The sequence below is a fragment of the Colossoma macropomum genome, unplaced genomic scaffold (genome assembly GCF_904425465.1).
Source record: "Colossoma macropomum unplaced genomic scaffold, Colossoma_macropomum, whole genome shotgun sequence".
In the NCBI taxonomy this organism is placed as follows: Eukaryota; Metazoa; Chordata; class Actinopteri; order Characiformes; family Serrasalmidae; genus Colossoma; species Colossoma macropomum.
The window spans coordinates 46,109,968-46,125,639 of record NW_023494792.1 but is presented as its reverse complement, the minus strand read 5'-3'; the positions used below and the strand labels follow the sequence as shown (position 1 = coordinate 46,125,639).

At 38.2% G+C, this 15,672-nt stretch overlaps 1 protein-coding gene across 3 annotated transcripts in view; it reads right to left on the bottom strand.

Moving 5' to 3' along the window:
* gramd4a (GRAM domain containing 4a) overlaps positions 1 to 15,672 on the bottom strand; it is a 68,229-nt gene that overhangs the window by 30,015 nt on the left and 22,542 nt on the right. For 2 of the 3 annotated variants that reach the window (XM_036577359.1, XM_036577360.1), the window contains exon 3: positions 15,535 to 15,649. In XM_036577359.1, the coding sequence (XP_036433252.1) occupies positions 15,535 to 15,649 (115 nt within the window). Of the gene's footprint in view, positions 1 to 1,942; positions 2,207 to 15,534; positions 15,650 to 15,672 lie in introns of those variants that run through there. The other variant, XM_036577361.1, reaches the window with a different exon arrangement.

Genomic DNA, 15,672 nt, shown 5'->3' with positions numbered 1-15,672 from the left:
TGCTCACACACTGTCACTCTACATCACATCAGGCTCAGAGACCCTCACTGTCACAACACAGTACTCTGCTTTCTAACACTGTGTGTGTGTATGTATGTGTGTGTTTGTCAAACATTAGTCATGAGTGTCATGTGCCCAGAAGGAACCCAAAATGGAAGATCACGTTTTCCTACAGCCACGAAGATGACACTGCTAAAAATATGATATAAAATATTGCATTTAAATTACAGTACTGTGCAAAAATCAGAGACCACTCTTCATTTATTTATTTTTCTAGTCAAAATGGCCATTAAGCAACAGTTATTCACTAGCAAACATGTATTTAACACAAAAATGCACAGGAGCCTCAACTTTCAGTTTTTCAAAGAAATCTGCAGAGATATTTTTTCACATCTCCAAAAAGCAATAACTTGTAAATAATGAGTGTTTCAACTGAAAAATTAATAATCAAAGGGTGGTCTCTGACTTTTGCACTGTACTGTAATTTAAATATAATATTCTATAGCATACTTTCACATTTCTATGCACAGAAAATGTAATTTATTATTTTATTCTCTTATTTTGGTCTTGTGTGCTTGACAAATTTGGTCTTCAATAACAAGGAACTTTGAGACGTATATGAAAAATCCTCTATAAATAAAGTTATTATTATTATCACTGTTATTTCATTGCTTAGGATTTCATCACTTAGGTATGCAGTTGAAGAGAAATTACCAGTTCTTATTTTTTCTGTCCCAACAAAATGGTTTTGTGTGCAAAGTATTTTACTGAATCAGCCTTTTAGTCATCAGGATAAGCTCTTTAGGTTTACTCTGGGTCAACGTCCGTTTCACTTCCCTGTTTCAACATCACGCAAATACGTTCCTCCAATAGCCGTCTTACTCAATGCATCATTCCTAAATGCATCCACAGAAAAATCAACACAAATGTGAATATAACTAGCTTAGTATAAATATGCATTACAGATAGAAATGCCCCATTCCTCATCAAAAGCAAAGGTATTCACTAATATAACGTCACTGACATATCAAAAACTTTTCGTCTTACACCATTAAAACCAACAGGTGTTCTTTACATTATGTATGAACACTTGTATAATTTATATATTTTAAATCATATCTTTAATTATATCAAAATATCATATCTTGTATTAACTTACATTACAGGGGATTTCCACCATTTTTTTAAATTCCTGCATAATTAAGTTGTTAAGGTGTAAACAAAATCATTCAGAGTGGTTTGATGTGAACTGATGTTGGACAGACCTGATCATCCAACATCAGTACCTGGTGGAAAGCAATAAAATCCTCACAGCAATTTTCCAACATCTAGTGTAAATGTTCAATCCTGAGTTGGTAAGTTTCTATAGAATTGTTCACAGTGGTGGAGACAGGAAACAGACTTCTGAAGAGTTTAATGCCTCTAAAATCTACATTACAGAAAGGTTATTACATGAAATGGTTACCAATATGCCATCTGATGCCACTGGGTGGACAAAATAGTTTTTTTTAGAATTACCACTATTTTAGCATGATCAACATTACATATCAAACTTATATGATTTGTCTAGATTCGCTGGTCATTTTGGAAGATAAATAAAATGTCTAGATTTGCATTGTACACACTGTGACCTCTGGTTCCTATCACCACCACTATAAATAAATATAGTCTGTAAGTTTCTCTAAAGTGAGCAATTTCATATCAAACCACTCTGAATGACTTTTTTTACATCTCAGTGACTGAATTATGCAGACATTTTGAAAAAACAGTGGAATTCCCCTTTAAGTTACACTTACAAACTTAAGACGTTTTTTTTCTCTCTCCTGTAAAATGACCATTTTGAACATGTTAAGTTTTTCTTATGACAGCAAAACTCTGAAGAAAAGCCTCTGGGATACAAGTCAAGACAGCAATAAGCTTGATGCTGTAGTTGGTCACTTACTAATGTTGAGGTTGCTCTTATGAATCTTGATCCTGTCAGTAGCAATGTCACTGAGGAGCTCCAGGTCAGGGTCTATGGGATCCATCTTGACCCCAACTCATCTGTATCTCGAACCCCTTCCTGTCTAGCAGAATGCTGTTAATGCCTCTGCGTTACCGCCTCTAACTCCACATCCTGTGTCTCTGAATCACTCCAAACTCTGTCATAAAGTACACCTTTACTTGTAGATCCAGCCTAGGGCCTAATATAGACCCTTGAGGCACTCCAAATCACCCTTGGTGCTCTGAACAGCAGCGCTAGCTGTGAATGAGTAAAAGAGTGGATGAGGGGAAAGGTGGAGCCTTATGCAATAATACAGTCAGCAGCCTAAGCTCCCAGCTGGCTACATTCATACTTGCGCTCAGAAATCTCTAGCACAAAGCCAAAGTGCCTATTCTCAGGGTGAAAATGAGATATTTTGCAGTGAATTAACCAGGCTGTGACTTGTGAGGCAATATAATTTGAGATCAACAAATAAAGTATTCAGTAAACTGTTTGTTGGTGCAACTGGCCTTTAATGTCCGACCTAGTTCCATTTTTAACGGCAGCAATATTGAATGTTATGAGGTTGTCCTATGATATGCTTTACCCACAACTGTAACTGTAGTGCTGCTCCACTTTCAGAGCTATCATGATTGTAATTTCTCGCTAAGATGGCACTGTCGTCCTTTTGCCCTCAGTCGCTGCAGGGCTCCCAGCATGACCAGTGTAGCGAGACCGAGGCATGCTGAGGAAGAGCTAAATGGAACAAATTTTGCCGGCACAGCAGTCAAAGCACTGAGTGCGTTGGGAGATACCAAAAATATGAGCCATGAATACTGGCTGACATATTAGCAGAAGAAAGCAGATGGAAAGATGTGACAATAATCAAAACGTTGACTACAAAACTTTTTTGCTCTTCCAATAGAACAGAATGGTTTGGATTGGAGTGGGAACCTGGATCCATTCTCATTTAATGAGATGCGTCATGAGAAATGTAATGTCATGAGAAAAAGTAAAGCACTTTGTCAACCACACTACTTGTTCTCTGTTTGGTTCACATAGCAATTTTAAGCCATTACCAGCAGTGTACATAGTGTTTGGTCAGCTTAAAAGCCAACATTCTACTGGTGCTTAATAGTCTTATGTAAGGTATTGCAAATCCACTGAAGTCTATGGGTCTGTTGCATGAGCTTTATCATAACTTTTCCAATGAAAAAATAACATAGTAACATATTTGACCAGATAAAACTCTTTTTGAATGAATTTTATCTATTAATCAGCCAATAAGTGATTTATAGCATGAAATTACCATGAAGATTCCAAAAATGCAGTGGTGTTACACTCGCAGATTCAGTCAGTGCGTCATTTGTGCACGTAAAAATCCCTTAAACTTATCAGCAACCCAGACCTTAAAAGGTTGAGTTGGCTAAACTATCTTTGAAGACACTTACATTTGATGACACTTGCAGTCTCAACCTTACAGCTTCTTCTTAAACATCCTGTTTCAAAGCCACTTCCTGCTTCAAATGTCTTTCGGCTATAGGTGGCATCCAAGCAATCAGGACTTCCTACAGCTCAGAGAGCTCAAATCCACAACGCTACATCTGTAAAACTCCCATCAACAACCATGTAAATCCTTCACCTAATACTTTAATGCTGCTCAAAGCCTGTCACAGTACTGGATATCTCCTCAAGCATATACTGACCATTCATGCTTCCGGAGCTTTAAAGAAAGCTCAGTACTAGGCCACAGAATCGCTAGATAACAACTCTAATCCATAACTTAGCACAATATACAGTCAGTGGTGGGAATAGTGCTACAAAACCTACTTATGTAAGAGTTTTGCTACTGTAGAGACAATTCAATTCACTGTAGTAATAGAATTAATAATGAAAACTACTGAGCTAAGAGTAAATAAGTTGTTTAAGGTGCAGCCCGACAAGATTTTGTTCAAATACACTTTTCTCATGCTCACACTCCATTGCTTTGCATAGAACATACTACATATGACACATTGAACATATAACATAAAAAAAGATTTTGAAAAAACATGACAAATATACAAGTCCTTTTTGGCTGCACTAAACTGTACGCAACCATTTTCCCTTAAGTGCGGGCCTCGTAGATCTCTGTGTTTAATTCAAAAGCAGAGGGAAACACAGGTTGGTGGCAGGTTGTGTGTACCTGAACAAGTTTGAACCCAACCTGGTACTTGGCCTGACCCAATATTTGTCTATAGGGGCCGGACAATATATTTCAAGCTCTACTCATTATACAGTTACTTTTATAATAATCAGTGTTCTTGCAATCACTTCATCAGACTGAAGCAGGACCTAATATCAATTATACAGGTAGAAAATACTGCTAAGTTAAGTTTGCATTAATTTACTACTTCAGTGACTACTAGCGTAAAACTAAATAACATTAGAAAGGCCTCATTCACGTCTCTCCATCTGTCAGCGACCAAGCTGGAAGCATGTTTTAGCATTCTGGGAGCACAGAGGGTGTGCTGGAATTCCGTAATGTGACGTTGCCAGTGCTCACAGTGGTGCCCACCTCATCCTTCAATTACACACACAAACACGCACACAAAAAGCCCAGGCTCTGAGACAGCACCAGCTTTTCAACCCCACAATGAGCCCTGCAAAGCTGAGCTCCTGCGGCCGGCCTCCTGCCTACAGAATGGTGCTGTTGCGTGGTAACCTGACTGAAAGAAGAGAAAAGGAGAAAGCGGGGGTGCAGTAAATAAAAAAAAGTCCTTCGCAGTTTGCCAGGCACAGAATACACAGGATATTCCAGAGGAAGTAGCACTCAGAGCACCAGCAAACACCAAACACCTGCTTATTTTAAGACAGAGCATGACAGGCTACCAGGCTTAATGTACAGGGCAAGTCATGAGTTACTGGTTATTAAATGTGGCGTACATTAGAAACAAAGATGGCATCGTTCCAATGTCAATAGAAAATGTAAGATCGTAGGGAGAAAAGAGCAAATACCATCAGATTTTGTGACACATTTAGCCTGAAATATGAAAGAACTGCTTGTAGAACAGCATAACGTAAAGCAAAATAAAGTAGATCACGTGATAGCTCAGGGTGGCTCCACAGTTTTTAAGATCACTGCTTTTAATACCTTTTTAAGACCTCAACAAAGGAAAAATAATATAATTTCCACCACACAAAAACACAAACCCAAACATTGGTCTTATTGGTTGAAAATGGAAGAGTCACTGTTTAAAAAACATTTTTTCCAAATTTCCAAATTTTGTTTTTCTACATTATTTGAACACAGCAGCTGATACATACATACACAGGTTTCATATATATATGAAAAACAAAATAAAACTCTCAACAACTAAATATAATATCTAAATATCTAGTACTCAGTGTGCCCACCATTTGCCTTTATTACAACTTCCATTCTTTTAGGATTTTTCTTCCATACCCCCAAAGTTCAGTCTTAGAAGTTGGTTACATTTTCTGCTTCTCATGATCCAAAGCATCCCAAACTACTTTATCTTACTTCCAAAGAGATCAAATTTTACAAATTTAGACACATCAGCCCATAAAAATCTCTGATGTCCAGTTTCTAGTACAGTGTTTCTTCTTTTTTGTCTGTTTCCTTTTCTCAGTATTGACTTCTTGGCAGCTACACATCCATTCAGACTCATAGTGTTGAGTTGTCTTCTCACAGTAGAAGGATGGACAGAAACACCTGTGGATTTTTTCTGATTTGAAGCAAAAGTGGAGCTTGATGATCTCATGTCTCTCAGAGATGTAAATACTGTTTATCCTCGGTTGTTAAGATCCCATTTTCTCTGTATCGTTTATTTAAATTCTTTGAACTCCAGTTTCGGAAACTCCTGCTTTTTCACTTATTTATCTTTGACTTTGCTGTTCCTAATATAACTGGATTGTATGCAATATTTATTGGATACCAAGTTTCAGTGCTGGTTTCTTTAAGTGGTATCACACAATCTCTAATTAGCAAATTTGCCTTTGCTCCCTCTCCCTGAATCGATACTGGGTCTTCACAGCTGTGCTTGTGTCCCAATTTTATAGAGACAGTTTTATATTCTTGCCAAAACCCCCACTTCATGTTCTAATTAGAAAGTAGAGCTAGCAGCAGTATTGCAGCTGAAAATCAACCAAGCATACAGGTTTAAAGAAGAAAATACAACCAAAACAACAATGACAGGGTATGAAGCTACAAAGAGAACATTCCATTCATTTAAATATTACACATCAGCTGAGAGTGTGTGTCTGTGTTCATGCATTCCTATGAGTCACTGTAATATACACGACATTATTCGTGACCCTAAGCACTTTTCAAAGATGCCGTGTGGATTAGGATTAGTGCATGTGAATTAAACTGCTCTCTTCTGAGCCGTTTTATTCTCTTCAGCAAATATGAATACTTAAATAACACCTCTGCTCATGTAAGAGGGAGAAACAGAGCTGTGTATGGGGAAAAGACAGGGTATGTTTTGAGTATGGGTTTAAAAGGAGGACTCCTCAGCTGTAGCAAGCTGATTCTCAGAGTGGGGGCTGTTACGTAAGTGATGAACTGCATTGAGTAATGTTTTATAATGATGCTTGGTGGTACCATCCTTCCAATTCAGACACAGCAGCCGCACCGTTTAACCCTGTATAAACTGTCCCCTGGAGATAGGAGCATCGACACTCAGCACTATTAAAAGTGCCATTTCCTATGTTTTCCTACTACTTTATTTTTTACTGAGGTTGGTAGGTAGGTAGTTAGTTATTAAAGGGCCAATCATGGAAAGATTTGTTTCAAATTATATATATAGACTGTGTCTGTGTGTATATATATATATATATATATATATACAGACACACACACAGTCCCACCCATTCATGCTCAACATTTAAGGAGTGCTTCCTCCTGGACTGCTTTTTGAATGAGGCCGCCAATCACAACAGAGGTCATTTATATATATCAGTATTAAAGGCACAGTAACAAAAAAGTCTGTTTAATTCTAAGGAATAAGCAGAGGTTGGAAAACTGTCATTTAAAATGAATTGGAACGTTTGGGGACATAAAACCACACAAAGTGTCATAATTGGTCAGGGAAAAAATAAAATACAGGAAAAAAATGCAGGATATGGGCCCTTTAAAGGACTGCATAAATATCAGGTTTGGTATGACATCTACTGTAGACATGCTGGGATTTTCCCTTGCTTGAAATGAAGGACAATTGGGAGCTTGGATGCTTATATCAGCATGTGTGTGTGTGTGAGTGTGTGTGTGTGTGTGATAGTGCTATGTCAGTAAAACCTTAGTAATGTGATTAGTGTCCCTGAGGCCAGAGCCTCCTCTTCTTACACACACACACACACACACACGTACACACACGTACACACACGTACACAAACAGATAACGACACATTTTAATTCCTATGAGTCACTGTAATATATATTATGAGTGGCCCTAAAGGCACCTTTAAATGATGCCCTGTGGATTAGGATTTGTGTATGTAAATTAAAAGAACAGTTTGACTAAACATGCTAAAATGGCTAACAATGAAAAGAAGAGAGCAAGGCACAATCTGACCCAGAGTACAGTGGATCACCGATGTTTTATGTCCTCTAACAGGTTTTAAGCACAATGTTTTTTGGTCATCTTGTCGCATTCCCATTGCAACATCACCTGTAAATTTTCACAGCAATCAGACCGATATTTTCTCAAGATTGACCATGAAGACTCTTTTTATACCATAAAAGAAGTTTTGTGACTGAGTAGACACAGTGACAGTGACAGTGACTGAGTAGTGTGTTTACGTCACAGAATTCACCCATATATTATTTAAATCTCCCTCTTGGTGGCTATCATACATGATGGCTCCACATCAAGCGGTTAGTTTAATCACAGTGTAACGACTAAGCCTTCCAAAGTAACAATGAGAGCATTCCATTTTCCCCATATAAATCCAGAACAGTGAATTTCTTGTAAATGTACCACAGATTTTATGTAAATAAAATTTATTTCAGTTTTATGTTTTTTATGGCCACTTTTCATTGATCATGTTTATTTTGATGCAGATATTTTGGTGTATTTTGGTGGAAAAGCTTGTCTGGGTTTACCAATACAGAATTATTCTGAACTAATTGTGTTCATATGAATTTACCAGACTTCTTCGTGACAACTGACACCTCAGGCTGTTACACTTATGCCTACTAGTTAGCTGTCTTTTTATGATCAATGTCAAACTTTATGTCCTTTTCATAATGCTAACTTGTGGCTACTTGCTGTCACTGACAACATTATCAGCACTCCATTATATGTAGCTCAATATATAATAGGAACTTTTATGACTGTCCCTCGTAAAGTCCAGATTTCTGGCTGACTGCCCACAGCGCATGCTGGCTAAGAACAGTATCAGTCCATGTGGGCTGTATCTTGTGGCCATCACTGAATGTTCATGCTAGCCAATTATCCAGCCTGCAAATAGCTCTGGCAGCATGCCAACTACCTCAAGAGCAACAGCTAGCCGGGTCAAAGTAGGTCACTCCTTGGACGTGTACGACTAAATTACACAGACGCCCACACACACCCACCAATACACCACCAACGCCCACACACCCAGCAACCTGAGAGCATGGATGAGCGGCTACTGATATTCAATGAAGCAGAATGTATTTGACTTATTCTGATGCAGCCAAAGTGAACTTTGGAGAGGAGCTATTTCTGAAGCACTGTGGAGCTTCATGCTGCATTCACATGCTGGCAGGAGATGGACAACCGGATTTTCCATTGTTTTAAATGGAGCCGTTAAAGAAATATTTGGTACTGGCAGCATCAACATTCCGTTTGTCATTTGTCATTTTTAGCCTACATTAAATTGTTAAAAATGTCTGAAATATTTATTTGATGATGAAGCTGAACCTGTCCAGGGTGTATACTGCCTTCCGCCCAAAGACCACCGGGACAGGCTCCAGCACCCCCCGCCATCGCTACTCATAAGGATAACCGGTTTAGAAAATATGTGTGTGTGTGTGTGTGTGTGATGAAACTGGTGTGAAGCAGAACACAATCAGAAGTCCACACAGAAAATCATCTTAAAAAAACGCAAATCACCAAACAATACACTGAAACTTTTTTCACATATTTCACACCAATAAGGCAATTTCATCGGCATCTGACCCACTCTCCAATATGTAATGTGTAAAACAACATGTATATTTCTTTTAAATGGTTTTTCCTCACTTCTTCTCTCAGTTCAGCAGAAACCACTGTTGCTTTGTTCTTTTTGCTTACAAAAAATTGCTGGTCAGTTGATGAAATCCTCCTCTCTCTTTTTTGTCAGGTTATTGAGCTAACATTAGCATGATGGCTAATTTTTGTTTTTTGTTCAACCTAATTAGCTAGAACAACATAATCCAGCTCAGCAGTATAGCAGTCATATAATGATGGTTTGTCTGTACAGTGAACATTACTGAAAAAGCCGTGATAGAAACGGCTGGAGCAGTTGGTGCTGGCATTCAAATGCACGGAATCCAGTCATCGCAAACAATAAAGGCCTTTGTTGGCTAATCTGCTTAAAGGTTCACTGTGAAAACGTCCAAGACTGCAGCAAATTCCTCAGAGAAACACACAGTACTGACGCAAACATGTTCTTTTGCATGCACATAACATTTAACTCTGATTTACTGCTCATAAGATACATCTTCAACCTTTGTAAATGACAATTATCACTTTCAACCACAGAATCATGCCGTAAATTTATATTTGTTTCTGTTGAAAGTACAAATTCTAAACTTTTACCACATTTGAGTTTATATGTAGAAGAGGGGAGATTTCATTATGATCTCAATCTGATAAAACGATATTGTTGTGCTCAGTTTTATTTTTGCAGAATGAAGCAAGAACATTACATTTTTGCCATGTTTTTCTCTTTGTTTGACATTGAAACAAACGGAAAAGTCAGAAATGCAAACATATATACAGAATAGAGATATAAATGGATACACACACACACACACACACACACATGTATATATATATATATATATATATATATATGTGTGTGTATTATATACTGTGCAAAATTCCTAGGCACCTAGGCACATTGTTTAAAACCTAGTATATGTGCCTCTTTATTTACTAGCTATGCTTACTTTGTAGCTAACACTGGTTGTACTGTCAAATCAATACTGCATTCACACTAAAATGTGTACAGTAACACAGAATTACATGTAGAGTTAAGTAAAGCTAACTGTTCTTCACTAGAGTGAACATTTAAGCAAAAAAAGGAAAAAACATGCCAATATAAATGCTAAAACCTAACCCTAATCTTAACCTGATTATACTATAAGAAAGGATTTTGCTCTTTCAGTTTAAAAATTAATCATTGAGCTTTTATAAAAAGAACTTGCAGAGTCAGGATCATTTTGTTGGTCCTGCTTTTTTTCTACAAAGTCAGATTTTTGTCCTGTAAATGTATGAAAACAAGCACACATGCACCCCCCCCCCCACACACACACACACCATTTGCTACTAATGGCTCCTCATGCTTAACTGCTCCCACGGCTCCACTAACAGCAGACTGATAAGGCCAGGACTAAGTATCTGTGTGGAACCATCAAAGCTCCCCCAACCCCCCATCCCAACATACACACACACACACACACACACACACACAGTATAAAAATACACAACACAACAGCAACATTTACACAGCAAATCATATTAAAATCATTTCAGTCACATTTATCATATTAATTACATTCAGCATTTTTACTCATTACCTTCCCTCCAAAACTAAACCTCATTACTGCTCTGTGGACAGAGTTAATGGTTAATTCAATTCAGCTTGAGGGTGAAAAAGGAAAGCTCTGATGAAGTCAGCATGTGTCTGAGCGTAATGGGAAATCCCAAGATAAACATGTACACATCTGAACGTAACTGACCTTATGTCAGCCTTAATGCAGCACTAAATGGGACACTGCTATTAATGCCGTTCTCAGATGGGCCAAACACACACACACACTTAATATAGCCTCCTCAGTCACACAGGCACTAAAGTTAGTGACAGAGGCGTGTGTGGACAGACGCTCACCTTGGCCCAGAGCACACACTGTAGCGCTGAGAGAGAGAGAGAGATCCTACAATGAGGATTTCCCCATTCTATTCCTATTGAATCAAATAAACACATTAGAGCCTTATATTAAAAGGGTCTGCATGTGTGTCCTTATGCTTTTTTAACCGATTCTACTTTAGGTGTTCGTACAGTGTTCATTCAAACACAATGTTTTGTGTTGGAATGAATAGGCAAATGCTCAACATCCTGAAACATTCCTGAGTCATTCCACTGACATAATACATAATGCTTATACGTCTACTTCTTATTCAAACATAGTCAGTATGTACTCTGCAGCCAAATGTTTTTGGGTACTCCTCTTATCTCACCTTCATACAAGAATGCTAGGAACATGTTAGCAACCACTATGCATACATCACACATACTATAGCAATACCTTAGCAACCACCTGGGATACCATAGCAATGGCCTAGCAACACTTTAGCAACCATGTTTTCCATCAAAACATGGTATTTTGTCTGCACTGTGTAGCTGTATTTATTGAATGATATTTCTTAAAATTAAGAACTGAATAATAAGCTTGCAGCTTAAGTGATTAATTAAATTAGTAGCACCTAAATGTTAACATGAGTGGGCATTCTAGAGCTCCTTTGTCAATAGTGCGCTGCGTACCACCTGCTCCATTTGCATATGATGCATTTACGTAAGCATGTAATGTACTGACGTTGAAATCTAGATAATCCAGCACACTGTACTGGCATGTCCTGTGTTAGACTCTGTCCTGATGTCATCACACACACATAGTTATGACCTGTGCATGCGTGTGTGTGTGCAATAATATGTCCCAAATGTATTTTATATATATATGCATATACATATGTCAGTTTATATAAGTATCTATATGTAATTTTAATTTTCTAAGCCTAATCCTAAACCTAATACTAATCTTAACCTCAGTAACCAAAAAGAAATGATTAAACATGGAACTTTTGTGAAAAAGCACTTTACAAAGTCAGGGATCATTTTGCATGTCCTAACATTACAGGTTAGCTGTGTTTTTCTCTGGTTTACCTAAAAATTTAGGTCATTTTGTCCTGAAAAGATACAAAAAACAAGCACAGATACTCTGTTCTTATATCTCAGTTGCTTTTGTGTATCTCTCTCTTTTTCTGTCTACAGTGCCTCAATAGTGCTGGTGCTACTGGACTCTGTAAGGTTGTGTAAAAAGGCCTGCAAACCCAATTACATCACTCTGACATGTCCTTTAGATTACAGTTCTAATAGCACACAGAGTCAATGAAGTCAATAAAGTTGCCCATACATGACCGACTAACAGGATGATCAGTCCTTCTCTCTCACACACTCACACATACATACCCAACATGTTCATTTAACTCACCATACAAGTGTTTATTCTTGATTTTTGTCACTGTCGCAGGAAAACTCAGAACTGCTACTGGTCCATTCTAGGAATATGCAAGCACTCTGCTAATCATTCCAAGAGGCAGTGTTCTAATACTGAACTCACTATTTGAGCATTCTTTAAGTTGAATGGCAGGAAGCAAATATACAGGCTAACTCAAGTCAGTGAATTACTGTTTTAAAATGGCTGTAAGGTATGACAGTTTCACTCATGTTAAAGATTAAGTATGCTGAATGATACTTTGTTGCAACAAAACATGACAGTGTCCAATGTAACGTTTTTCCCCACTGGCCAGTAGGTCAGAGTTTTACTGGCTCCTTGTCTATTTTTACTCTCCTGGAAACAAAGAGCAGAAAAACACTTTTCCATTAAACTGTTTATTATTCATATGTACACTGTAATGGTTTGTTTAAACAACAAAGAATTGATTCATTTTCATCTTACAGCATTTTCAGCATTTACATCCAGTAACAACTGTGGATCTTTCACTGCCTCCTTGAGCCACTTCTTTACTACTGGCGTGATGTCAAAGTGCTCCATGTCTGGACCCTCCAAACTAATGAAGAGCAACCTCGTAAGTGTGCGAACACTCATGTTGCTCCTCCAGTCAGTCATTTATGAGTAAAGTTACAGTAACAAGTCACAGATGACTCACCTTCGACATGCTACATCAGTGATGTGCTGAGAGCCAACGTCTTCTCCGCTCTTCTTGAGAAGGGCAACCGTTCCTTCATAAGAGGTGAAGGGGGGTTCACTGTTTACAATGTGGCAAGGAGTGTTGATTAACTTCTCCACCCGCTGGACTGTGCCATTGTTTGCCTGTTGTGTCCAGACATGAAGTGGCTCAGCTGACACACTGTCCGCCACCTGCCTTGCCAGCACACATTGCAAATGTTGGTGGCTCTTGTTGTGCACATCTAACCCCTGTTTTCTGTAGTTATAGAGCCCATTTGAAAAACGCTTGGCCGGCCTTGGCAGGGAATTGCCAGCAAACTGAGCATCCACCATTTTCCATGACACTACGAACCTCCTCTTTCCCTTAGTACCCTCATTTGCTTCCTTTGACATTGTTTTCGAGCTATTGACTGAGGTGAAAACACCGACTGCAAGAAAAAACTTGTCAGGGAATCGAGGGTTAGCTTCAGCCAGTTAGCATCAAAGGCGAACTGACTTGTGACTGTGATTGGCAGAAACCCTGTCACTGGCCCAAACAGGCCCATCGGGCCATTACCTATATGAAACACTGCACAGGTCTTAAAGTATTGCCAAGAGTGTGTTTCTAAGACACGTTGCTAAGCAAGTGCTGTTAAGAACATGATTGAGATGGCAGGTTATTGCAGCTATAAATAGGCTGACAACTAGCTAAATGTTACCTTAATAAACATATTGGCACATCAACCACTGAAGAGAGAAAAAACCTTGAGTAGAAGCCTACATGTCATCACCTATGACATGTACCTATGACCTATGACATGTACCTACCACTGCACCAGTTAGCTCTATTTTTAGCATTAGCTCACTGGCTTATCTGAAGGGGCAGCCTCTGTTGCTCAAAAACAATGACCAAAAGATTTCCCCTTTCTATTTTTGAATAACAAGACATTTTCAGACACCTCTGTTACTGCTAAATGTTCCCACGTCCTATTGATTTTTTTTGTCTGTTAGCACCTGTGCACCAGTTTACCATTTGTATGTTATGAGTAAGATTATATTAATTATTCTTTCTTTGCTTTGGTTAACCAAATATCCACTTATTAACTCTTACAGATACTCAAATATCAAAATCAATACTCGAATGCACATTCCTAGTCCATTCATCACGAAATCTTCATACAATGTGAAGTGCAGTTGGTAGTTTTAAAAGGTGTAAAGACAAAAAACTGAAAGTAACAGTGTTACAAGGACTAATTATGACAGTGACAATGTCTTTCAAAAGGACCAAGGACTAATCCTGACCCAGTCCCATCTGAACTAAAAGCCAGTTGGAACTTTCCATAATTCAAAAACCTTCTGAAGAATTTTCGAAACTGTTACTAAGCCAGTGATGGAAAACAGTCATAAGTGGAATCTAATATTCAACCACAGCTACTAAAAAAGCAGAAACCACCCCCATGTTTTTGTAAGCACAAGCTATCTGTTTTGCTGAATATCCAAAAGGAGATTCTAAGAGGCCAAGCCGGTGACTATTAATTACACAGAGTGACCAACAGCTCCTTAAGAGAACAGACTGAGGGCAACTCAACACAAACAACAAATGTAATCAACAATTTACTGTAGGGTATAGTTCATAAAGCTACATGACACCTGACATAACTCTTCATAAATGTTCATAAATGCTTATTGCAATAGGTGTCAGTCACTATAAAGGTACATTTGCCAATTTTGATCAGTTAGCTAAATGTGCCTTTTTGACAGATGATGACAGGTGTGGTCTTTTGTACAGTCTTGTTTTACATTTACCATTTTACATTTACATTGACCTGTTTTTGTCATTTTTGGACATTAAACAAACAAGATAGAAGGGCAGACTCAAACTTGTCAATGCAGAATGCAATTATGTTTTAGGTTCATTCAAATATAATCATATGTTTGTAATATATTATCATTATTATTAGTAGCAGTAGTATTATTAGTATTGTTATTAGTATTACTAATATAACTACTGAACTATGTGGTATTAGAGGTTACACAGACTAGTCGGCTAGTCGGCTCATTGGAGAGGGAGTATAACGCCCTTAATCCTGTAAAGTTTGAAGTCAGTTATTCTTATTTTAGATTTTTAAAGTTGATTATTTAAAGCCACTGGTTGCAGCATTCCCTTCTCCTGTGGTTTTACTCATGATGTCATCAGCGATTATTCAACGTTCACTCAACTTTCATCACAGTCGTGCAACCCCTAGTTGTTATAATTAAACCAGTTAAAAAGTATACAGAGAGCAGTATAATTAAAGTCAATGGATGAACAGTTTTACCAGACCAGTGAAAATGTCTCCATCTGCCTCATCTCTGAGCTCAGCCCCACACACTCAGCCCACATCTCTCAGCTAACAAGAGGAGAACGAAGGAGTTCTCTATCAGTACTCACGCAGGAAGTGCTTCTCCAATAAGGCTATTTCAAGATGACCTTTGACTTCATTGAGACGTTCAGAGTCACTCCTCAGGTCCTGCACGGTGGTCATGTTTAGAGACCCCGATCCAGCCTGAACAAAAAACATATGCATAT